Source organism: Filicampus tigris, chromosome 4, assembly GCF_054856515.1.
Source record: "Filicampus tigris isolate MCC_2025a chromosome 4, RoL_Ftig_1.0, whole genome shotgun sequence".
Lineage (NCBI taxonomy): Eukaryota > Metazoa > Chordata > Actinopteri > Syngnathiformes > Syngnathidae > Filicampus > Filicampus tigris.
Window position 1 is genome coordinate 28,674,528 of NC_141220.1, and position 22,413 is coordinate 28,696,940.

The window sequence follows — 22,413 nt, forward strand, 5'->3', positions numbered from 1 at the left end:
TTAGCGGGGTTACTGATATTCACAACAGTTGCAGAGATGTCCACTAGTCGTGCACGGTTTTTAGCTTTTTTTTTTTTACAAACCCAGACACTTCTTCATAAATGTATCTTGTGTTCATTTATTGCTTTCACTTCTTATATTATTGCTATTTTGTTGTTGTATGTAAAGAGCTTTGTTAAAGCTGTAGCTGCTGTGAAATGCGCTATATAAATGAAGTTGTATTGTATTAAAAATGTTTTTAAACACCTGGCCTTATTTTTGGAATATTTTATTAAAGAAGATTAGCGTAAGTATGTAGCTAGTAACTTTGATTCAAAATATACAAAAAGGATTCTGGCCACTAGCTGACATCAATTGGAAGGAATTGCTTTGTTTTGCCCGATGCTGAACTTATCACGTTATAACGTGATATTGAACTTTTTTGTTGTTGTTCTCGTGTGGCAGCAACGCGTTTCCATACATCTTCATGAGCCAAAACACCAACAGGTGACAAAGCGCACATGCAAACTTATGAGACAAATATAAATCCATTTATTATGTTAAGACAGCTGAGGCATGATGTCATGATGAAAAAGTGTCCAAAAGTGTCGAGTTTGGGGTCGAGCAAATGACGTTCGTGCGTTGAGTTTCTATGTGGCGTTTTTGAGCAAATTCCTGAGAACGCTGTTCTCCTTGACAAGCCTGGCGTCCAACATATCCTCGGCGATGACGGGGACGCCGTCTTCCCCCGCTCGCCCGTCGCTCTCCTCGCCGTCGCTGTCGGGTAGCGCGCACAACAGGGCGTCGTTCTCGTAGGTGGGGAAGTAATACCTGAAATTTGGAGGATTTAGACAATTTCAAGTTGAACAAGGTCTCGAAGCCACTAATCAATGATCAAAATAATCATCCGATTTCTACCGCTTATCCGGGGACGGTTGCAGGTACAGCCCAGACTTGCCCCTCCCCAGCCACTTCATTCAACTCTTCCCATTGTCAAAATGATCATCGATGTTATTAGTGTTTGTTTTTTATTAAGAGAAGGCTATTTTCCTTATTTAAAAAAAATAAGGAAATAGTTTATGTGGTTGCGGCTTAAAGGATTCACTTCACTTCACAGATTATTTGACATTTGAGTTATGAGCATGCTCAAAGAACAAATTCAACTCATGTCTCTAGGCACCGCGGGAGTCTATTGATGCAATAATCGATCGTAAACATATTCAATAAGTGCAGCCCAATTGATGCCTTTACAATGTCTTTCATGCAATACCTTGCTATTCATCTTTACTAAAAGCAGGATGCAAAACAAACGTGCCGTTTGGGGGGTTGGAACTGATTTCTGTCAGTTCAATGAACTGAAATGGGTTTGACAGTCGGGGGTCGAAGTGATTGTGTTGTATTTTGAGGCCAGGCGGAGACTCACTGCGGTTGGTTCCAGGTGCGGGCGGGCGGCAGCGCCATGGCGTGCCGTCGCTCCCGCAGATGTCGCAGCACGTCGGCCCTGCAGCCAAACCTGTCCTGGCAGGCGTGGCAGCGGTTCTGATGGATCTGACGGCGGATGAAGTTGACCAGTTTGACCTGCTGGTAGAACTTCAGGTCTGAGCGGGAGGAAGAGCAGCGCAGGTTAAGACAGTGCCCTGCACGCGGGTGCATGGTGGTGACAGACTTACTGAGCTCCGCCCTTAGATGTTGGAGATCGAAGCCGTGGGCTTCCTGGAACAAACAAACATGGACAAAAATGTCGGGACATCCACAATGAAAGTACGGCGGTGCCTTGAGACCCGAGCCGCATCTTTTGCAAATAGGGCTTCACGTTTTCTGGAAAACTCCCAAACTTGCCGTCTGGCTTTTTCCAAGCGTGAGCGAGCGCAAAGTACCTTCATGTGAGCGTAGATATCGTCCATGGTGTCGCCCCGAAGATCGCAGAACAGGCAGACGGCAGACATGGGACAAGCACGCCAGTCGGACCAGTCGCTGCCGAGAGACAAACGCCGTCAGACAAACGCCCCAGACGGACCGGCCGCCCAGCGGCGACTTGTCCACCTACTCGTCTTTGTCGTCCAGCAGCTCGCGGTCGTCTTCGCTCTGCACTTCCTCCCATGTCTTCCCCAGCTCCTGTCGGGGGGACGACTACACATCAGCTGTGGCAGGAAGTCACATGATCAGCACACTTCAGGGGGGAGTCATTGAAATACCCCCCTCATACACCAAGAATAAAATTAAACATGGCCCACAACAGGAAGTTACACAAAAAAGTTCAACTGAGTTTGCACACATAAAAATACATTTCAAATTAAATATATATGTATTTATATGTTAAATAAAACTTAATATTGACGGTGCATATGTGCACAAACATAAATTGATAATGATTCAGCGACTGGTTTGGTCTGTGACATCCTTCAGAAAATCGGCAAAACCGCTGATCATTGTTTTCCAAAATAAAAGCAGCTGTTTGCAAATGTCTTATTTTGAACAAACACAAAGATAATCAGTCTGCTTCTATTGGGCGTGGCAGAAATCAGAATGTTATTGTTGGAAGGCTGCTATTTCAGGATTTGGACAATTTGATGTTAAACAAGGTCTCTAAACAATTAACTGATTGTCAAAATAGTTAGTTGTCAATCAATCAATTGTTGCACATCTGGTTAAATGTTTTTAACCAAAATGTATCAACTTTTTTACTCACATGTAAGAATGTCGTGCAATAGACTTTTTTACATCCTACCTTAACCATTTAGCTTTGTCAGCAGTAATACAGAGCTGAGATTGAGTTTTTTCCCCCTTGAAATAGGGATAATTGAAGACTACATTTTCCATACCCTAATGAGTGTAACGCAGATTATTGCAAACGGCCGAGCCGGAAACTGGCCATGAGGTGACGGACGCTGCGGCTACCAGGTAGTTGATGATGTAGAATCGGTCGTATTGTCGGTTGCTGGCGTTGATGCGGCGGTGCGCTTTCTTCCTCATGTGATCCTTAAGCGTCATCTTGTCCTTGAACGTCTTCTCGCAGTACAAACACTGCAGGCTGACACAGGCAGACAATAAGTCCACGGCGTCATCGTAAAAAAAAACGAAAAGCATGCCGAGCGTGCGGACGGACTTGTCCACTTTGCTCTGCAGCGTATCCAGAAGCTCGTTGCAGTAGACAATGTTGTCGGGAAGCCCGATGCTGAAGGCGTGCTCGTGGGCCATGTGGTTCAGGAGAGCCGACCTGCGAACAAGTCATGACGGCGGTGTCATCATCTCAGTCAATTCAATCATGTCAGTAGTTTCTCAAAATAATGAGAATACGTATTTTTGTATGAAAGTGGTTTCCCCAGACGGCAAGAAATGTTTCCCAAAGCAAGTCTTTCTCGACAACTTTGATGTTCTACGACACTGCTGCTTACGATCCCTTCGTAAGCACTCAGGAAACGCAGGTGCAACTAAGTAGGATGCCTGGAAAATCAGGCCTTCAAAATAAAAGCATAACAATAAAGTAACACGGTTCACACACCTAAAAAACAAAGTCCGGTGGACGGCAAAAAAGCAGGACCAGCTCGTGGAGCTGTGGGAAGCCTGTAAGTGCTTATTGAACGCCAAGTTTTTAACTGTCTGGCTCAACCTTTTTTCGCATCATTTCCTTCCTCTTGTGCCGTCCTCCTCGATGTTGAGTCTTGTATTACCGGGCTGCTGCTATCTTTGTGCTTCTTGGTTTTTCTTAGATGGCGTTAGATCACACCAGATGTTGGCTTTGTTTCCAGATCGGCGCTGGAACAAAGTCTTGGTGTGTGTGTGTGTGTGTGTGTGTGTGTGTGTGTGGGTGTGCGTGTGTGTGTGTGTGTGTGTTGCGATTATCCGAGCATGTCGCAGTCACAGAACGACCAAAATTGTTTGTTTTCATCTTCATGTGTGGACTCTGCCACAGATAAATAAGCTCAAGATTTGAAGAGCAGCCGTACTTAAGTTGTACTACAAAATACTTCTGTGCTACAACACCGCCACATTGATGCTAATTGCTAGCCCAGCCCGTGTGGCTATGCTGTTTCCCCATTGTATGCTAGATGGTTGTTTCAAATGCACAAGGTGTAATTCTCATTGTTTGAGGTTTAGTTTGGCAGTCTTATGCGTCACGTGGCATCTGACCTGTTCCCAGTGAACTCGTCGTTGCAGAACATGCACACGCGATGGAAGCTGCGATCTTCTCGCTCCTTCTGCTGCTGCTCAAGCACCTCCTCCTGAGCACGCAAACGAGGAGGAATAATCATGCGCTCAGAGAGACATCCCAGAGGATGATGATAAGCCAAAGCATGTCATCAATGAGACATAGACGCCACAGAAGAAAAAGTGGAGGAGCCCAAAGACATTGCGGTGGTTCTCACCAGACGCTTCTGCTGGAGCTTCTCTCGCAGGGCGCGGTCCTCCGGAAGGACGTCGCACAGCAGAAAGTAACGCTCCTGTTTCTCTGGAGGGTCATTAGCCGTTCATGTGATGTCACATGTCACACATGCACCCACACACGCACACCTTTATGTACTCACCGACGGGCCCGGTGGAGTTGGTCTTGATCTCACTGCAGAAATCAGTGATTGGCTGCTCCAAGAATCGGCCTTTCCAGTACAGCAGGTACCTGCACACAGGAATTGATAGAAATGTTCAACAGATACATAAAAATGGATATAAAGTCAGTACGGCATTACTAAAACCGCATCTTTACTTTGGGAGGCCTGCAATGAGTTTGACATCAGCGATGACCAACTTGTGCTGCAGCAGGAGATGTTTGAGGAGGACGTCCGTGTGCGTCACAGGGAGCGACTCTGAGCAGAAGAGACACGACAGCGTCTCTGTGCCACCACAGTGTGGGCCCGGAGGACGGCAGTCGCCGTCGGGATCGCCGGGATGAGGAGCATGGGGGTGCTCTGGGAAACACAGTGGCTCCAGGATGTGGTCCATACCTGAGACCACACGTTAGAAAACCAGTTCTTTGCACTTGTAAAATCGAATTATTCTGGTCTATTAATTAAAACATCATAAAACTCTGCGCTGCTGTGAGCATAAACAATATCAGAAGAAAAACAGACTGGCACTTCTTAGCAGCCGCCAACCTGGTTGTATTGTATTCGAACTGTGCAGTGGCATGTACATTTTATCGCTCAAGTGCTGGTTATTTCTCGTGTCTACTGAAGGCTTCCCAGTTTGGATTTCTTTCCCCAGCTATTTTTTATCCACGAAAGGCAACTGAAGAGATTCTCATTTGCAATGCCGAGTTGGTGGCAGGCATAAGCAAAAATAACAAACTGTACAATGTGATATAATTACATGATGAGGTAACAAACAAAGCCTGCCCATATTCGCTAATGTTTACACACATTCTGGGAAACGCTAAACAGTTAGCTTGTCCTAACACTAGCAGCTAAATACGTCGAAAACAGAAGCGTTGTAGAAGGGTCTCTGATGGTTTTGCTACCCAACTATCTCACGAGTTGACTTTTTCCCAAGAAGACCCCAGGAAGGATAAAAAAAACGCTTAAAGGGACTTTTATAAGTTGAACAAACCTTCATCGCCACCGTCGCTGGCAGCCATCTTGCTACACCACATGACCAAAACAGCACAGAATTGGCCAATCAGAGGATGCACAATGCACATGATTAAAGACGTCACTGACTGTCAGTCTTGTAAAATAAAATAAAATAAAATAAATATCGCTATCGTCCAACTAATGTATTGTATGTAGTATGAATACATTTTGTGATTATTATTATTTTCTTTATTTAAGACACAAAATTGCGAGAATGCGAAGGCACACATGTTTAGGACGGACTTTAGGACCCTGAATGTACTTCCTCCACAGCAATCAGGAAGTTGAAGCTCATGCCGGTGAGTGTGTTAGCATTAGCATCGCTTAGCTCAGTATACAAGTTAGTTGTCATTGAGTTTCTTTTGCTGTCAAAGTTGACACCACTGGGAGTAAATCATATCTGCGTCGTTTTCAGTTATCCGTTATTTGTTATTTTTTAAATATCCTTATCTGCTCTCGTTAGCCACGCGGCTAGCTGCTAGCTCCTAGGACACAATGAATGGACACTCATGAAGTTGAGGTCAAAAAAATAAAACAAACAGTTTTCCGTACCTTTATTATGTGTACATTAAGTTAATTAACTAATTATTAATTTAATAATTAATCATATTAATTATTCATATTGTATACATTTAAAGTGTGTTGGGAACGTTTAGAAGTAGCATGTGAATATTTTGAGGAAAAATATCACCAGGCTTTGTTTTGCAAACTTTGAACATGCAGCAATGTTCTTTTTCCATTTCACTGTCCATCTATTCTTGTTTGGTCTTTTGCTTGTTGTGGATTTGTCGACCGATAGCTATTCGCAGCTGATCAACTGTAATCTCCCAACACAGCCAGTAGTGATCAGCACTTTTATGTGCATCACCTTGAGAGGTTTACCATTGTGCTTTCTTCCCAATATAACATTTTGAGTCTGTCTTATTGAAAAAGATTATAGGCTTCTTAATGCATTGTTGCAATATGAAATTTGGACTCAAAGTCAAGTGACTCTGGCTTGGGTGCAAAAACTGTTCTCTGGACATTTGTAGATTTGAAATGTAGGCACGAACTTTTCGACAATCACCCTAATGATTATTTGAAAACATCAACAAACATTGAGGAAAAGTGTTTCTGTGCTTGGACTGAGTGTGATGTCACTTCCTGTGCTAACCCCCCCCCCCAGCTTGCTGTCTGCCTCCTGTCCCGGTGAGCATGGCTCAAGGGGCCACATGGGGGCGGCGCTACCTGCGCGCCTTCGTGAGTGGCTTCTTTGTGGCCGCGCCCGTCACCGTCACCGTCCTGGACCGCGTGGCCTACGTGGCCAGGGTGGAGGGCGCATCCATGCAGGTGACCCCCACCCTTTCCAAAAAATGACACCAACCTGACAAAAAACAGGAAATGCGTTTGTTATTGCAGCCATTCCTGAACCCGGAAGGAGCATCCGAGTGTGACGTGGTTCTGCTGAACCGCTGGAGTGTCAGGAAATACCACGTCCAGAGAGGAGACATTGTGTCCATCATGTGAGTCCTCTCCAAACATGTGGTGATGGCGTGTTAGCATGTTAGCTGACTGAAGACTTTAGATTGTAAACACTTGTTTGTCTATACAGTAGAACCTCCATTTCTGTAATTAATCCATTCCAGAAAGTTGAACTAAAACCAAATTGTTCAAAATCCGAAGCAAAGTTTCACATAGGAAATAATGTAAACTCAATTGATTTGTTCTATACATGCAAAAATAGTGACAAAAAAAAATATGCCAAGTAGATATCGAATTACATAAAAAACTGTGTGGAATAAATATTACTGACTAATGGAGTGGAACAATGGTCAGTGGTTTCTCTGCTTCTTTGTCAAACGGGTCCGTACGTCATTTTGTTGTGACTGGCTTGCTGTGTGTCCTCTCAGGTCTCCCAGGAATCCCGAGCAGAAGATCATCAAGCGCGTCATCGGCCTGGAGGGAGACTTTATCAGGTAGTCGCCCTGGAAAGCACACTTCCTTTCTGTTCTTGGATGCTAAGATAGCTTAGCATAATTAGCGTTGATAGTGGAACGGAAGGTCACTTTCTGTCAAAAGCCGCATGTGTGCAGTCATGTGACCCTCACGGGCTCACAAAGGGCAGGGCGAACTTATGTTCAAATTCTTATTTGAAAAAAAACACTAGTTAGTAATTCTCATTTGAATTATATTATTTTTTGTTAATTATAATAAAAAATAAAAAATAGATATATTTTTAAATGTATTTGTGTAAATTTACAATTCAACTTAACATTCGTTTTTATATTAAATGTAGTTGTGAAATAAATTTACTTTTTACAATATATATATTATTTGATCAAATGTTTTTGTAATGGCAAGGCAGCTTTATTTATAAAGCGCATTTCATACACACGTTAACTCAATATGCTTCGCAATTAAAAAATACATTTTAAAGTGCGATTGGTTGGCAACCAGTTCAGGTTGTACCCTGCCTACTGCCCGAAGACAGCTGGGATAGACTCCAGCGGATTGGATAATGGATGGACATTTAAAAATATTTACAAACAAACTGTTATGTATTTATAAAAGCATTATAAATATTTCTTTTTTCATTCATAATAAATTTGCCACTTATTTAATAAAATACATTTTAAATTTGTGTTGGTTTTTTTTTGCTATTCTTTCTCAGTTTTTATTTACAGTGAATAAACTTCATTAAAATTACATCACTAAAACCAAAATAAATTTCAACGGACTAATTTTAGGAAGAAACAGCGTCTTGTGACTTTGGGCAAATATTCCAGGGGTCTTACAAATGCAAATGCTTGCCTGGCGAACATGCCAGCATGTGAAGTTCATTTTTGAGCGTATATGTTGATGAACTTTGTTTTGGCGCAGGACTCTGAGTTACAAGAAGCGACTCGTGCGCGTTCCCGACGGTCACTTGTGGATCGAGGGGGACCACCACGGCCACAGTCTGGATAGCAACACCTTTGGCCCGGTAAGCAAAACAGCCACATGGACCCTCCTGTTCAAACTCCTGGGTCAAACAACAACATCAATTACAGTGGGGGAAAAAAAACAAACTTGTCAATGCAATTATGATGGGTATTATTTATGGCTTTTCACTTTTCACGGGCCTTCCACCGGTAGAGCTCAGTGCTGCCACTCGGTCTTTTGTGGCAGAACGTGGTACTACAATGAAAGCGTCTCCTCAAAATTCATAAAATTCAAATTCAATCAAAACGAGGAACTGCGATACAGCGAGGTAATGTATTGGTTTAAAAATATATATATATGTAATTGTACACAACCCGCCTGGGTCAAACTGACCCAGGAACATTATTGTTGCTCCCGAGAAACGAATCTAGCAGGAGGGTTAAAGGTCAGCGTGAAAGTGCAGCGATGGCTACGGCCTGTTTTGGACACGTCGCGGTCTTGATGACATGACTTCGTGGTGTTGAATTTATGTCTTGTGTTGGACTGGCGAGGTGTCGCTGGCGCTCCTCCACGCCCGGGCGTCACACATCATTTGGCCTCCTGGCCGCTGGCAGTGCATCCGAGCCTATCTCCCGTCAAACCGAGAGCCGCTCATCACCAATGACCACCACCATGACGACGAGCAGTGAATGCATCATGAATTAGGCGTGTACTTCGAGCGCCTCCTGCTGGCGGGAGGCTCTGTGCTCACGCTGGCTGTCAAGTTGTCATCATTTGGTACGACCAGACTTCATTAGCGTCTACTTGTTTGTTTCTTCGAGGGAGAAGCTTTTGTTGCATCGCCAAAGTGACTTGTTTTTATCAGAATGGTAACAAAAGATCACGTTTGATCAGCATCGTGTTGACTTCCATCCATTTTATACGCTGCTTAACCTCACTTTTATTGACAATAAATGACGATCACTCATGTAACAAAAATTGGCTCTGAATTCTTTTTTTACACTGAATTTTTTGAAGCTGAGCACAGAACACACAAGCACAGTGGCACCCTAACCTGAAAATTTGGGTGCGCATGAACCACAAATTGACTTGCCATGTAAATATTCATATTTACATTGAATTAATTTACACATTCTTTACAGTGTTTTTTTCGTAGCTTTTTTTTAACAACTTTTGTTGGGGATGAATTTTGGAGTTATGTTTTTTTTTAAGATGTTGATTTTTTTTCACATTTGTTTTAGATGTTTTTTTGGTCATACAGAGTTGCTTTACACTTACACTTTTTACGTCTTTTTTAAATTCAGTTTGATTTTGCTGATGCAAAAATGTAAGGTTCGCATCGTAATTCGGACGGCACCCAAGTACTTGACTGTACTTCCTTAAGTGCCGCTCGTGTACTGTAGATGGCGTCAGTCTACGATCACCAGCAGTGCTCGCAAAGCGAAGAAGTCGTTTGACGGCAGACTTGAGCCGGTGCTCCGCAGCGGCGTGCCTCAACCTGTCCGTGTGACGATGTCGTCTCCCGGCCGGGAGTCGACTCTTCTGGGCCTTTGTGACGGCGAGCTGGACGACTCCAAGTATCGCTCGTCCTTCCTCACCAACAAGGTGGGCGGCCTTCCGGACGTCGTACCCGGCCTCCCCCGAGCGTTTCCCAGCTGTGAGCGCTGCTCGGCCCCGCTGGTCCACGTGGTGCAGGTGTACTGCCCCCTGGCGGAATCGCCCTACCACCGCAGTCTCCAGCTGTTCGCCTGCCTGGCCGCCGGCTGCGGCGGGCTGCCGGATAGCTGGACGGCGCTGCGCTCGCAGAGCTTGGAGGTCGACGGTAGAGCGGCGCGGAAGTCTGGTGAGTCCGAGCCGACGAAGGAGGCTCCTCTGCCGGCTAGTGACTGGTGTGATTCCGCCGATGACTGGGGCATGGCCGAGGACGAAGAGGAGGAGAAAGACATCCCCAAGCCCGTCCCGGAGGAAGAAAAAGGTAATGAGACGACACTACAACCGGAGTTTGTTTACTACGGAGTCACCTTTGACGGCCGCCAGGGGGCGGAAAAATAGTATACAGTACACCTGTACATAATTGTAGCCGCCCATAGGCGGCCGCCGTCTCTGATTTTAAACAGGCCTCCGTCAGCGATTCCAACCACAAACTAATTTTTACACTGTTTTTCTCTTTACAGTTTGACGCAATTGTTTTGAGATGTTAAGTAACTACGTTTTTCAAAGATGTTAAAGTTTTTTGGGTTTTTTTTTTACACATATTTAGAGACGTGAACTTATTTTTTTAAACACTGAATTCTTTTAGCTGTTGTATATTTGTACAGACTTGGGCTAGAAAATACGTGCAGATATTTTTTGGGGGGGGCTATGCAAAAAAAAAAAAGCGAATGACTGGGGGTTTCTGCGAATATGGGGGCTTTGTTCCCAAATAAAACCGGCGATTAGGTTAATTTGCAAATGTCGGGTTTTAGCTTCATTGAAGACAAACTGCCCGAATGTGTCCTCACATCGGTGACCAGTCCACCATTTGTCTGTGTGCCTATTTTATTTATTTTTTTGAAGTTGTCATCATTGTAGTTCCAGAGGACGTCATGAGCAGCCGACTAGACGCCCTCCATCTGGCAGAGCCTCCGCCGGATGTTCCCGTCCTGCAACCATTGTTCATTAGCGTGGTGGACGAGCAGGACGCGTGGGGCGAAGACGACGAGGAGCAGCGGTCGCATGCCGAGCAACTGTTGAGGGACTACGAGCGGAGGGAGGGAGCGGTCGCGGGCCAGCCCGACGACGACGGCGGCGGCGAGAAGTACGAGAAGAGTCGAGCGCGTCACGGCGACCGTTCCTTCTCCAGGTTCTGCAAGAGGATCTCGATGTGCCCGCAGCAGATCCTGCGCTATTGCCGCGGCGGGCGACCGCTCTTCATCTCAGAACCTCCGGCTGACGAGAGGCTTGCGGCCTCGCCGTGCGCGAACTGCGGCGGCCCGCTGACGTTCGAGCTGCAGCTCATGCCGGCGCTGGTCAGTCAGCTGAGCTGGAAGGACGCGGGAGCAGCGGGCGACCGGTCGCGGCCTGACTTCGGGACCGTGCTGGTCTACACCTGCGCCCGCAGCTGCTGGACGTCCTCGGAGCGGCGGCCCGTCCGCGAGGTCTGCTTCGTCCAGATGGACCCGGACCATCAGCTCTTTAAATGAACCACAGGTGGGGGACTGCTCGCCGGTTCACGACAAGGCCCTGTTCGAAAAATAGCCCGACGCTGATGTGACAGTTTGATTTCCCAGGAATGGTGCAGAAGTCATCATCTGCTAATAGAAACGCTTGCAGGGATTACAGTGGCGCCTTGATTTGGGAGTTTTTGGAAACAAGCCACCATGTGGCAGATTATAAAAAGTATATATTTTTTGTCTGGAGCTACGAGCAAAATTTGAGGTTGTGCAGCGTGAAGTCGCCTGTGCCTCGAAGTTCATGTGGCAATCCCGTCACCTGAAGGTGTAAGCCAGCTTTGGCTTTTCTGACCTTATTTCAGTTTTTCATTCCAACAGCAAAATGGAAACGGCCTTTGAACCGCAGTGTGTTGCATGCAGACGTGCAAATCGTAATGGCTGTATTTTTGCTAAAACAATGCTTTTATCTCTCAACACAGCAGTCGCATGACACACATCGGAGGCGCACAAACAGGAAGTGAAGTAGAAAAATAGATTTAGAAAAGTTGCAAGCGTTTGGCCAGCCGAGCTAGCGCGGCCCGCCGCAGAAGGGAAAAACGGCGTCACCGCATTTGGAGTCCCAGTCGCTCTGGCGGTACGGGTCCGGCTGGTCGGCGCCACTCTGGCTGCACGCATCCCTGCCGATGATCTCGTTGACTGGGCGCGCGCACACACACACACACACACACACACACACACGGTTGTCATGGTGATGGAAAGTCACAGGCGACAAAACAGAACCTTGGGCTTCAAATAAAATTTGGAATTGTTTCCACCAAAAATCTCATTTGTGTTTTCTTCCCCTTTGTTCGTAGAAAAAGCAAACAACATGTTTGAAAACAGTCTTGCTTGAACGTTATCACGTTTTGACATAAGTTTATCAAAACTGGAAATTATTGCTGCCAGTCCAGAAAAAAAGGATACTATAAATTTCACATTATAACGTGATACATCTCACATTATAAGATGTATAAACAACGTGAAATTGATCACATCAAAATGGGAACTGTATGACTTTTTAAACTTTTTTTTTTACACTTTGGTAAGGAATCAAGACTGGGGTACAGCCTGTACAAAGTTAGCAAAACATCCAAAGCTAGCTAGGGAGCTAACGTCACCTGGCGAGCGCCCGCCCGCCATCGATCCGAGCAACGGAAAAGTCACGTTAACTGTCTGAATTTGAATCAACTTGTGTTGCAATGTAAATTCCGGTGGGCGTAAGCAAGTTAGCGGACGTAACATCATTTCCACTGACACGTCACACACTGAGATGACGAGCAGGATGGGGTCTTACCGTCATCTAGCGTGATCTCCTGGAGTTCCTGCAGGGACGCCGCCACGGTCGCGTCCTCCGCTTCGCGTTTGATGTCCGGCCCCTGCGCCCACCCGCGATGCCATGCCGGCTCACCGAGGGGCTGACGGAGGGCCCCGCCGCGGCAGGACGCCGGCCCTGCCTCCCGGGGCTCCCGTTTGACGAGGGTGGCAAGAGGCGCCGACTTTTGGAGCGCTCCCGGCAGGTACGTGAAGCTCTGCTGAGCACTTTGTCGTCTTTTGCCGTTGGACACGTAGAAGATCACGCGCACCGGAACGCTCGTGTCACGCTCGTACGCCGGAATGTCCACTGTGAGGCTGGACTGACACACACACACACACAGAGACAGGGACACGCATAAACCCGATCAGGTGGGCTGGAGGATTTAGTGGGCGTCCATATGCTTTGAAGGCCACTTACACTGCTGCTGCTCGCTTCAGGCACAACTGTGGCGTCCGACTCCCAAAGGACACGCCCATCTGGCAGGAAGTGAGTAAGTTAGGACACGGCGAGCTCATTGACTCGCGTCCCGCTTTGCCAACACAAGTGTGAGCGAACCCCTTTGACGAAACTTTGGATGATTCAATCCAGCAAAAAGCAAGAAAAAAAAAAAAGAAACGTCTTCACGTGACGAGTTTAGTGCGTGGCTTGAGAAGAGGCCTTTCAGAATAAAGCTGCTCTGCAGTCATCAGAAGAAGTGGACTGGATGTTGTCGTTTGTGGAGAGTTTTTTGGAAGTCAACCCAAACACATTTTTTTCAAGAATATGTTCCCAGCAGGCCCACTAGTTGAAACACGGCATTCTGATTCATTTTGAGTTTGTGGAATATAAGTTAAGCAGCAAAATGCACTTGTGTTTAGCCATCTCTGGGGGCGGCCATTTTGTCTTCTGTCGACTGAAAATGACATCACAACTGCTCACGACGACCAATCACGGCTGACCTGTTTTCTGAATCTGAGCCGTGAGCAGTTGTGATGTCATTTTCAGTCGACAGAAGACAAAATGGCCGCCCCCAGAGATGGCTAAACACAAGTGCATTTTGCTGCTTAACTTATATTCCACAAACTCAAAATGAATCAGAATGCCGTATTGCTGGGAACATAGTCTTGAAATAAATATGTTTGGGTTGACTTCCTCTTTAAGTTAAACAAATAGTAAAAGGTAAAAAAAGTGTTGAACAGATGTTCTGACTGTTATTCATAACTTTGTTTTAAGTTTTAAGTTATTGGAATTTTATTGCGGCAAATAACAGAATCGACATCAAATGATAAACGTTGAGGAAAAAGAGAATAGTGAGACGACGATGATGACGAGAGCTCACCGGGACTTTTCTCCAAGAAGACCACCCTGGAGCGAGTGGACAAGTTGGAGCCCAGGATGAGCAGCCGCTGTCCTCCTTCCTGCCGGCAACTTGAGGGCGCAAAGCCGTCCACGTGAGGGAGGTCCTGACCCGAACGCTGCGCTGCAAGACGTGACGGCGCGGCGTCAACAGAAAGCGGACGGCGGGAAGGCGCCGAGGCGGCACTCACAGCACTCGATGGCAAGCGAGGACGTCTGGAGCCACAGCGTCCACCCGTCCGAGCGCGGCACGGCCACCCGGAAGGCCACGCGCACGCGCGTGTTCTTCCTGCCCACGTCCGTCTCGCCTTTCTTCAGCTCGATGTCGGCGTTGCGCAGCTTCAGGATTCCCGCGCAGTCGATGCTGACCAACACCAAGCGCCACACAAAACAGACTTTTTCAACAGCCGTCATTTTTTGGGGGGTCTTTTCAACATCTTGTCATTTCATTGTTGACGTCTGACTTTACTACGTTTGTCTCAGCAGCACTTTGACACTCTATTTTCTTGACAGGAGTCGTACTTTCCAATGAACGATACACCCCCCCCCCAAAAAAAAACGTAAAAAGCATTTGTTTCTCTGCACGTATGTATAATACAACATTAGGTGACTCTACAACAGGGGTGCTCACACTTTTCCAGCATGCGAGCTGCTTATAAAATGACCAAGTCAAAATGGTCGACTACCGGGTAGGGTATGTTTTGAATTTTTGTAGTGCGTAGGTCTTACTCACCTACAAAAATGCAGAACATACATTTATTTTCAAATATATTGAGGAATCTTTATATATACTGTATGTTTATGTACCTTGCATTACCGCACGAGCCAATTTTGCACAACACAATTAACTACTACATCTATTTTTTTTTTTTTTAATTGGACAAAAGATGCAAAAGGGGACCAATTGAAACGAAAGGCGCTTTTCATTTCTTGTGATTGTAATATCGTCTTACGTGGCACTCATGTCCTTGTCGGGCGTCAGGGGGATCTCCAGGACTTTGGTCCCGTCCAGCGTCTTCTCCTGGCAGGCCGTGCTCACCGTCTTGCCTGTCACGTGGTGCACTTGGTAGAAGGAGTGCGGGCGGAGGGGGTGGCGCTCGTCCGCCGTGCCCATGAACAGCAGCAGGCTGGCGGGGGGGCGCCAGCACGGACCGCTCAGCTGCGCACAAAATCCCAGCGGAAACGTTAATATTCCGATTACACAAATGTGGCTCACGAATGTCATTTTGTTCCGTGAGCCCAAAGAGAGGTCATGTTGACAATTGCTCCACGCGGTCCGCTGTGTGCCATCCCAAGCGCGGGCGGGTCTGTGTAAATGTAACACCAAATACAATTTACGAATCCATCCGTTGATGAATTGTACTTGGTGGCCCGTTTAGATTACACAATATCCCGTGTAAATAGAAATATAGAAATGATGGAAAAATGTCCGTAGCGTTTGCATGCTGGGACGTGACTGCGTGCGTTGTTTGCTGGGGAGCTTTGTCCTTCTTTGTGGGCTCAGTAAAGTCACACCCGGAATAGAATTTTCGCACGGTGTCAGTTATCACCCCCCAACACACACGCACACGCACACGCACACGCACACACCCACTGAGGAACACAGCCAAGGATGCCCCCCAAAAAACAGCAGCCCGGCCTTTCTCTGCGACAATACGAAATCACAATGTGACATCACAGCTTGTCGACCAATCACAGGAGAGGTATCGAGCGGTTGTGAGCATTTACATTAAAGCTGGCTGGCAAGCATTCACGATTGTTCCTTGCCGGTGCCCCGGTCCTCACCTTGACTCTGGGGTGTCCTCCGTCGCTGGCCTTGATGGCTCCTCGGCTGCCCTCGGTCTCGTAGTGAGCGCGGTGGTACGGCCGGGGCTCCGCCTCCACGCTCAGCCGGTTGGGCCCGAAGTGGCTCGGGAGAGGAAAATCCAGAGGGGGAGGAGACGACGCTCTGAGGGAAGTGGCCTCCAGGAATCACTCCACTTCCTCTCTTGGCATGCCTCTACTTCCTGTCTGGCCGCATGGTGGTTCTACTTCCCGTTTAGTCAAATTTGTACTTCCCGTCTGGCCGTGTTTCCTCTGACTGTCTTATCAGGTTTCTACTTCCCGTGTTGCCATATGACTACTTCCTATCGAGTCAAGTTTCCACTTCCTGTCTGACAGTGTCCCTACTTCCCGTCTGATAGTGTTTCAACTTCCTGTCGAGTTTTCTTTCTACCTCCTGTTTAGTTATGTTTCTCCTTCTTTTTCTGCTTCCTGTGTCACCATGTTTCAACCCCCTGTCTGTCCACGAATGGGAGTTAAGTATGAATGACATCAAAGAGAATTGGTACCTGAAAAGGGGCGCGGCTCCAGGTTTGGGCGCAGTCCAGCTGAAGTGGGTGGGCACCTGCAGGAAGAGCTCAGCCAGGCCGCCGCCGCCGCCGTCACGTGACTCCTCGTCCGGCGAGGGCGCCCCGCCGCCACTCACTTCCTCCAGCGGCGAATCTCCCACCAGGACGCCCAGCTGCGTCGCGGACGTCCTCCTGGTCTTGGACGGGACGTCCAGCTCGTGGAGGGAGTGTCCGGGGAGTCCCGCCCAGGTGTCGTCCGTCGCGCCGCCTCGCGGGCACGCGCCCGCGGTGACGCTGGGCGAGCGCTGAGGGGAGGGCGAGCGGGAGAAGGCGTCGGCGTTGCCGTGACGACGCTTCCCACACGGCGACGTGGGACGGGAGCACGGCCTGTGCGGGCGACACGGACGGACGGACCGTGTTAACTTCATCAACCTGTTTTCATTTTCTGTTTCAATAAAGGTTTTTTTTGACTGATCCAACTTTGGCCGTGATCAATCATCAAAATGATCCAATTTTACAGGCACTGGTCAAAAATTTTAATGAATTAGAAATGGATTTTATTAATTCTGTGACCACACTCCTGGAAAAGCCTTTCATTTGTTACCGTTCCAGTTCTTGGAGAAGAAGTCGAACGAGTTGTGTACGTCGCAGAGACTAACGCAGGAGTTAAGTCCAAATTACCGTGAAAATACATGAAAATAAAACAAAGGGAAAACAGGAAGTCGTCTACCGGTGCCATCATAAACTCAGGGTCATTTTTTACTACCTGCCACCACTGCGACATTATATTGCATTTTCTAAAAACATACGTAAAGAATTGTGCATCGTGATTTAATGCTGCAATTCAATTCATTGCGCTGCTCCTTCTGGTGTGGCCACCGGGGGGCAGACCCGATAATACAGACCCAAATGAATAAGAGTCACCACTCCTCTCAGTGACTCAACGAACTGTGATAAAAGTAGTGGTTTTTGGCAGAGGATAAAGAAGAGTCATTTTTCTAATCTCTGTCTAGGTGTTGCTCACTGTTTGTGGTCAAGTATCCATTTCTCAAAGGGTTCTAATATCGCAACTAGAACATGCGTGGGAAATGATTTTGATCTTGGACCAACGAAGTGAAATTGGATGGTTTCCGGCGACATCATGTTTGGGAATCAGTTTGATAAACAATACAGCGTTCAAAAGGTGTCAGCGGTAACCGTGGCGACCTGGAGGAAGGGCGGCGGCTCATCCACGTGTCCTCGGTGACGCTGGCGCGAGGCGAGTGCTGGGGAGACTGGTAAGGCGACAGCGCTGGGCTGAAGGAGGCCGCGCTCTGGCCGTTCTGGTACTTCTGCTGCCACAGCTCCACGCCGAAGGCTCCTCCTCCTCCTCCTCCTCCTCCTCCTCCTCCTCCTCCTCCCCCTCCTCCACCGCCGCCGGACGAGCCCAGCGCCAGCAGCAGGGCGGCATCACGCAGATCGCCGTCAGCGTCCTCGTCGACGGCGTGCGAGAACGAGTCGCAGGACGACAGGTCCGACATCCAGCTGCGGGACGACAGGCTGCTGCAGGGGCTGCCGCACAACAAACGTGACAAGACTTTCACATTTGACTTCCATTCCACTTTTCAAATTAGTTTTCATTCATTTCAGAGTGGCTTAACTCATTTTATGTTTTGTTTTGTGATACGGGGAAGACAAGCACACCAAGCCAATAGGTGGTGCTTAAGCACCTGCCCTTTGCACTGCAGGCATTTTTTCTTCTGCAAGTCAACCCAAACATATTGTCTTCCAGAATATGTTCTGTGCAGTTCCACTAGTTGAGACAAGGCATTCTGAGAAATATTGTGTTTGTGGAATATGAGTTAAGCAGCAAAATCTACCCGCTTTTTAGCCATCTCAGGCGGCGGCCATTTTGTCGACTGAAAATGACATCATAAATGCTCAGGGCTCAGATAACAACCAATCATAGCTCAGCGTCAGAAGTCATGTGAGCTTTGATTGGTCGTTACCTGAGCCCTGAGACACTGTGATGTCATTTTCAGTTGACAGAAGTGGCAAAATGGCCGCCCCCGGACATGGCTTAAAACAGGTGGATTAACTCTTGTTCTACAAAACGCAATATTTATCAGAATGCCTTGTTTCAACTAGTGGGCCTGCATGAAACATATTCTTGAAAAAAGTATGTTTGGGTTGACTTCCGCTTTAATATTAAAAAAAAAAAAAAAAAAAAGACCAATTTAATTCACTCTCTAAAATGGATATACTTTAGATCCTCGCTGTTTGCAGGGGATAGGGACGTGCAAATAGCGAATCGCCACTTATAATTGATGACCAATGAAGTGCAATAGGGGAAAAAACAAATATTGAACACATTCAGAAAAAATCCTGCCTGTATGCGGCGGTTGAATGCCTAACAACCTTGGGCAGAAGGTGGCGTCGCGGTAGCACGGGTCCACAGGGAGGTATAGCTGGTCTCTGGGCCACGCCGCCTCCAGGTAGCCGCCCTCCGCGCCCAACTCGACACGGCTGCCGCCGTCGTTGCCGTTGGTGGCTGCGATCGCCGTGATCTGGATGCTGGGACAGTGCAACGCCTGCGGGCTCGCCTGCGGGCTCGCCTGGGAGCCGTGAGCCGCCCCCGCGTATTGCCCGCAGGGGGGAGGGCCCCGCATGGCCCAGGGCGGCGTCCTCACGTGATGATGGAGACCTGGCAGGAGGCGGCACCCGTCTCATTTGACGTCAACATTTGCATGGCAAACTTGTGGCTTGCTTAGCGGGTAGCGACATTTACATACGTGATGTCATCCTGGTGACAATCGAACACAAGTAGTGCGGTGACAAACTGGGGCTGGGTCAAATGGCCTTAGCCGTCCCATGACACCATTTTTTTTTTTTTTTTTTATTTTATTTTATTTATTTATTTATTTATTTTTTAAATCGACAAGCTTCGCTCTGACTGGATCGCCTCAAATTGAATACGAAAAAAAAAATCCTCTGACTGGGAGTTAGCCATAGCTTGCCATCTTTGTCGAGAATTTGCCAAGTTACTCACACCCACACGTTGAGCGACATGGACTCGGTGCAAGCCTGTATAAGCTTTTGAGGGTGCACATACACTACATTGTGCTTTATCATAATTAATAAAAATGTCAAAGTTAAGAGTTAGCAATCAAGAAGTAACCAGGTTCCTAGAGGTGATACAGTATGTTGAGGCATACCCACCTTGCACGGTACGCATCGCTGGTGGACAGTTTGGCGACAATGACTGCAAGCTTCATTATTTCATCCTTAGCTGCGTTACAAGTTAGAAATATTTAAAAGCTTCAACCAAGGGTCTTTTCTGTGTTTTCTGTAGCAGTTAATTGATTTAATAAATCCAACACACCAAGCTTTTTTTTTTACGTATAAAAACAACCAAAGGAAGGGGGGAAAACGATATATGCAGTGATTATGTCAAAAGGCTTTTGTGGCTTCCATTTTTTGTGGCTTCCATTTTTTTCTCTGTGAATGGCTCTTTAAGGTTGAAAGTAACTAAAGAATAAAGTAGGTATAAAAGTAGAATAGTATAATTAAAATATAATTTGACACGGTCCTACACAAAGGGTCCGGCCTTACTACTTGGCGTTGTGCTTTTTTGTTTTTTCTTACATTTGAGAGTCCCATCTGACGAAAGTTGATCACACTTATTGAACACAATTGAAACTATCAATGATAAGTTTTGACTTTTTGGAGCCAAATCAGCAAGTTTTAGTTTGCTTTTGTCTCCGTGCTCACTTTAATACATAATCTTTACAAACCGGTGTACAAACAAATGTCACAAGATGTACAAGAAAAGTTCACTGAGCAATCAATTTGTCAAGTAAGACAAGCACTGCATTCTACAACTCGTAAGACTACTTGTGCAAGCCAAACTTTTTTTTTCTAAGTCCCAATTTAAAAATGGAGCAGAATTCAACAGCTGACAGCTGGACGTGTCACAAAATCGTCACCAGCCATACGCGCTTCCGCTTGTCCATTTCAAAATAAATCGTAAGCATACTTGGCCAACGTGTTCCGAGAGTTGAGCACTGTGCATTCAGCAACACATATTCCGATAAAAAAAAAAAAGAAAACTCATTAAAAGTAACGCGTTAAACGGATTGTGGAATGTGTCAAATGAGCACTGTTGTTCGCATTTGTTTCCTGACCGTCACGTCACATTTGCAACATCCGGCCCAATTTGAGGAGATTGACGTTATCTTGACGTGGAAGGCAAACGAGTTGCAAACAGGAGCCCGACCAGACTAACCTTCATTTTGTCCGCTGTCCTCTTCGAAGACGAGTCCGAAGTCCAGCTCCTCCGTGCACTTTGAGAAGGACATCGAAGTCAAAAGTTCCCACAAAAATAAATTTAAAAAAAATACAATAAAAAAGAAAGAAGAGTTTGTCGGTCTGTCGTCTAAGTCGACCTGTCTCGATCGCTTCAGAAAACTCCGCACGTCGATCAGTTTACAGCCTTCCAAGTTGTTCAAAGTCCACTTTTTGTTGGTTGTGGCGACTATTTGAGGTCGGAGGAGACTGCGAACTGGTCGACTTGTCCTGTTATGTTCAAACACAACAAGCAAGAGTTCATTTGCACTCCTCGCGCTGAGCTGCTGACGCCGCCTTCACGTCGCCTCGGTCAGCTCAAATACCTGTGTCGTCGGCCTTGCTGCCAAACGTTGGAGGATTCAAAGTGGAATCAAGTACAACTTTGTCCAGCTACACGAGCCACCTTAGTTTGGACGTTAATACACGTGTATGGATATTGTGCACGACATTTGACATTTTCGCTCCAAACAAAATTAGTTATTATTCTTGTATTCCGTAATTCAACTTCGATTCAATTCAATCAATAGATCAAGTATGAAGTTCGATTGCTGCACTTTTAATTCTGTCTTGGGTCACATCCATATATAACTGAACCGCTTATACTCACGAGGTACGTAGTAAGTGAGAAGTCCCGACGCACCGAACGCACCGTGACCAGCCGGCAGTGACGTCAGGGATCAGCGTGTTTTCGGCTCAGGACTTTGCTTAACTGTATCCAAATTCACAGGATGTATCCTCCGAAGGATACATATTCGGCCATATGACGCCACTTCCGGTGCGAACCGACCGCACGTGTTCTCCAAATTCAAGACAATTCGAGTCCTTCGACGGCTTCAAATTCTCCTCCGCATAAAGCCTCCATGGACCGCATAAACGGTGGCGAATTTGGACGGGTTTGATGTGAATTTGGACATCACGTGCGGTCGAGTCGTGCCAGAAGTGAGGAAGTCATGTGTCTGAAAATGCGCCCTTTGGTGGACCCAGCCGGTGAATTTGGACAGTCTTTTGATTCAAACTTAATTGAAATCAAAAGACAATTAACGTTAATTAACATGTTGGCTTGAACCAGTGTTATTTTGCCACGCCCCCCAGGAAGAAGCACTCTCCAAACTCTCCACTGTAACTATAAATAGTATCATTTGTCTATAAAATTATCCGTACACCTCTGCATAACATTGTATCCTTAACATTAAAGCGAAACAAGAGAAAAAAATATAGATCAACTTTCAATAAAGAATCATGAACGTTTTTTACTCTCTACCCTCCTTTTCATCAGTGTTAAATATTTTTCCGTGTCGTCTCTTAGGGATTTCTTCACTGCACTTCATAGCTACAGCTGTGTGCTATGCGCAATTACACTTCATTCTTGTGCAGCCCAAGGTGGAAAAACATTTTAAATAAAATAAAATAAAAGCATGTTCCCTGGGGGTCAGATGTGCCGCCTCATTATTTGAGAAGGATTGAGTTGAATG

The 22,413-nt window shown here is 46.6% G+C and overlaps 4 protein-coding genes across 7 annotated transcripts; 2 read left to right on the forward strand and 2 right to left on the reverse strand.

Annotated features, from left to right (window-relative positions):
- Nucleotides 1–508: 508 nt before the first annotated feature.
- On the reverse strand, nucleotides 509–5,609 carry znf277 (zinc finger protein 277). Its single transcript, XM_086028373.1, has 12 exons — nucleotides 5,521–5,609; nucleotides 4,682–4,919; nucleotides 4,506–4,594; nucleotides 4,347–4,429; nucleotides 4,111–4,202; nucleotides 3,086–3,196; nucleotides 2,878–3,010; nucleotides 2,027–2,094; nucleotides 1,857–1,953; nucleotides 1,650–1,692; nucleotides 1,403–1,577; nucleotides 509–810 (listed from the first exon to the last, which is right to left on the reverse strand). The coding sequence occupies exons 1-12, from the start codon at nucleotides 5,561–5,563 to the stop codon at nucleotides 630–632; spliced, it is 1,353 nt and encodes a 450-aa protein (XP_085884499.1). The 5' UTR covers nucleotides 5,564–5,609; the 3' UTR covers nucleotides 509–629.
- A 150-nt stretch (nucleotides 5,610–5,759) lies between these two features.
- Nucleotides 5,760–9,422, forward strand: immp2l (inner mitochondrial membrane peptidase subunit 2). Of its 2 annotated transcripts, none has more exons than XM_086028085.1 (6): nucleotides 5,760–5,842; nucleotides 6,709–6,872; nucleotides 6,942–7,045; nucleotides 7,433–7,498; nucleotides 8,403–8,505; nucleotides 8,996–9,422. In XM_086028085.1, the coding sequence occupies exons 1-6, from the start codon at nucleotides 5,800–5,802 to the stop codon at nucleotides 9,131–9,133; spliced, it is 618 nt and encodes a 205-aa protein (XP_085884211.1). In that variant the 5' UTR covers nucleotides 5,760–5,799; the 3' UTR covers nucleotides 9,134–9,422. The 2 variants fall into 2 exon arrangements, with proteins under 2 accessions (XP_085884211.1, XP_085884212.1); XM_086028086.1 differs by lacking the exon at nucleotides 5,760–5,842 and adding an exon at nucleotides 5,862–6,063.
- Nucleotides 9,423–9,829: 407 nt separating this feature from the next.
- Nucleotides 9,830–12,422, forward strand: pdcd2l (programmed cell death 2-like). The gene is made up of 2 exons (XM_086028084.1): nucleotides 9,830–10,419; nucleotides 11,016–12,422. Exons 1-2 carry the CDS (start codon nucleotides 9,957–9,959, stop codon nucleotides 11,624–11,626), a joined length of 1,074 nt encoding a protein of 357 aa, XP_085884210.1. The 5' UTR covers nucleotides 9,830–9,956; the 3' UTR covers nucleotides 11,627–12,422.
- On the reverse strand, nucleotides 12,007–22,368 carry LOC147149321 (nuclear factor of activated T-cells, cytoplasmic 3-like). 3 transcript variants are annotated; one of them, XM_086028080.1, is made up of 14 exons: nucleotides 21,549–22,368; nucleotides 21,265–21,344; nucleotides 21,040–21,169; nucleotides 20,880–20,937; nucleotides 19,013–19,298; nucleotides 17,822–18,166; nucleotides 16,616–17,002; nucleotides 16,071–16,233; nucleotides 15,239–15,444; nucleotides 14,477–14,649; nucleotides 14,269–14,409; nucleotides 13,368–13,426; nucleotides 12,930–13,269; nucleotides 12,007–12,292 (listed from the first exon to the last, which is right to left on the reverse strand). In XM_086028080.1, the coding sequence occupies exons 5-14, from the start codon at nucleotides 19,261–19,263 to the stop codon at nucleotides 12,165–12,167; spliced, it is 2,193 nt and encodes a 730-aa protein (XP_085884206.1). In that variant the 5' UTR covers nucleotides 19,264–19,298; nucleotides 20,880–20,937; nucleotides 21,040–21,169; nucleotides 21,265–21,344; nucleotides 21,549–22,368; the 3' UTR covers nucleotides 12,007–12,164. The 3 variants fall into 3 exon arrangements, with proteins under 3 accessions (XP_085884206.1, XP_085884205.1, XP_085884207.1); XM_086028079.1 differs by having other exon boundaries at nucleotides 20,880–21,169; XM_086028081.1 differs by lacking the exon at nucleotides 12,007–12,292 and having other exon boundaries at nucleotides 13,081–13,264; nucleotides 20,880–21,169.
- Nucleotides 22,369–22,413: the final 45 nt, after the last annotated feature.

Bases quoted from the DNA above. Each gene is read 5' to 3' on its own strand.
- pdcd2l (XM_086028084.1), top strand. From the start codon at position 9,957: ATGTCGTCTCCCGGCCGGGAGTCGACTCTTCTGGGCCTTTGTGACGGC. The intron at 10,420-11,015 runs GTAATGAGACGA...TCATCATTGTAG, and splicing joins CGTCCCGGAGGAAGAAAAAG to TTCCAGAGGACGTCATGAGC.
- immp2l (XM_086028085.1), top strand. From the start codon at position 5,800: ATGTACTTCCTCCACAGCAATCAGGAAGTTGAAGCTCATGCCG. The intron at 5,843-6,708 runs GTGAGTGTGTTA...CCCCCCCCCCAG, and splicing joins GGAAGTTGAAGCTCATGCCG to CTTGCTGTCTGCCTCCTGTC. The intron at 8,506-8,995 runs GTAAGCAAAACA...TGGACTGGCGAG, and splicing joins ATAGCAACACCTTTGGCCCG to GTGTCGCTGGCGCTCCTCCA.
- LOC147149321 (XM_086028079.1), bottom strand. From the start codon at position 20,952: ATGTCCTTCTCAAAGTGCACGGAGGAGCTGGACTTCGGACTCGTCTTC. The intron at 19,299-20,879 runs GTTAGTCTGGTC...GCCTCCTGCCAG, and splicing joins GGACAGCGGACAAAATGAAG to GTCTCCATCATCACGTGAGG. The intron at 14,410-14,476 runs GTGAGTGCCGCC...CACGTCTTGCAG, and splicing joins CTCGCTTGCCATCGAGTGCT to CGCAGCGTTCGGGTCAGGAC.
- znf277 (XM_086028373.1), bottom strand. From the start codon at position 5,563: ATGTGGTGTAGCAAGATGGCTGCCAGCGACGGTGGCGATGAAG. The intron at 3,197-4,110 runs GTCAGATGCCAC...ACTTGTTCGCAG, and splicing joins GACGAGTTCACTGGGAACAG to GTCGGCTCTCCTGAACCACA. The intron at 1,954-2,026 runs GTAGGTGGACAA...GTCTCTCGGCAG, and splicing joins CTGCTGGACGACAAAGACGA to CGACTGGTCCGACTGGCGTG.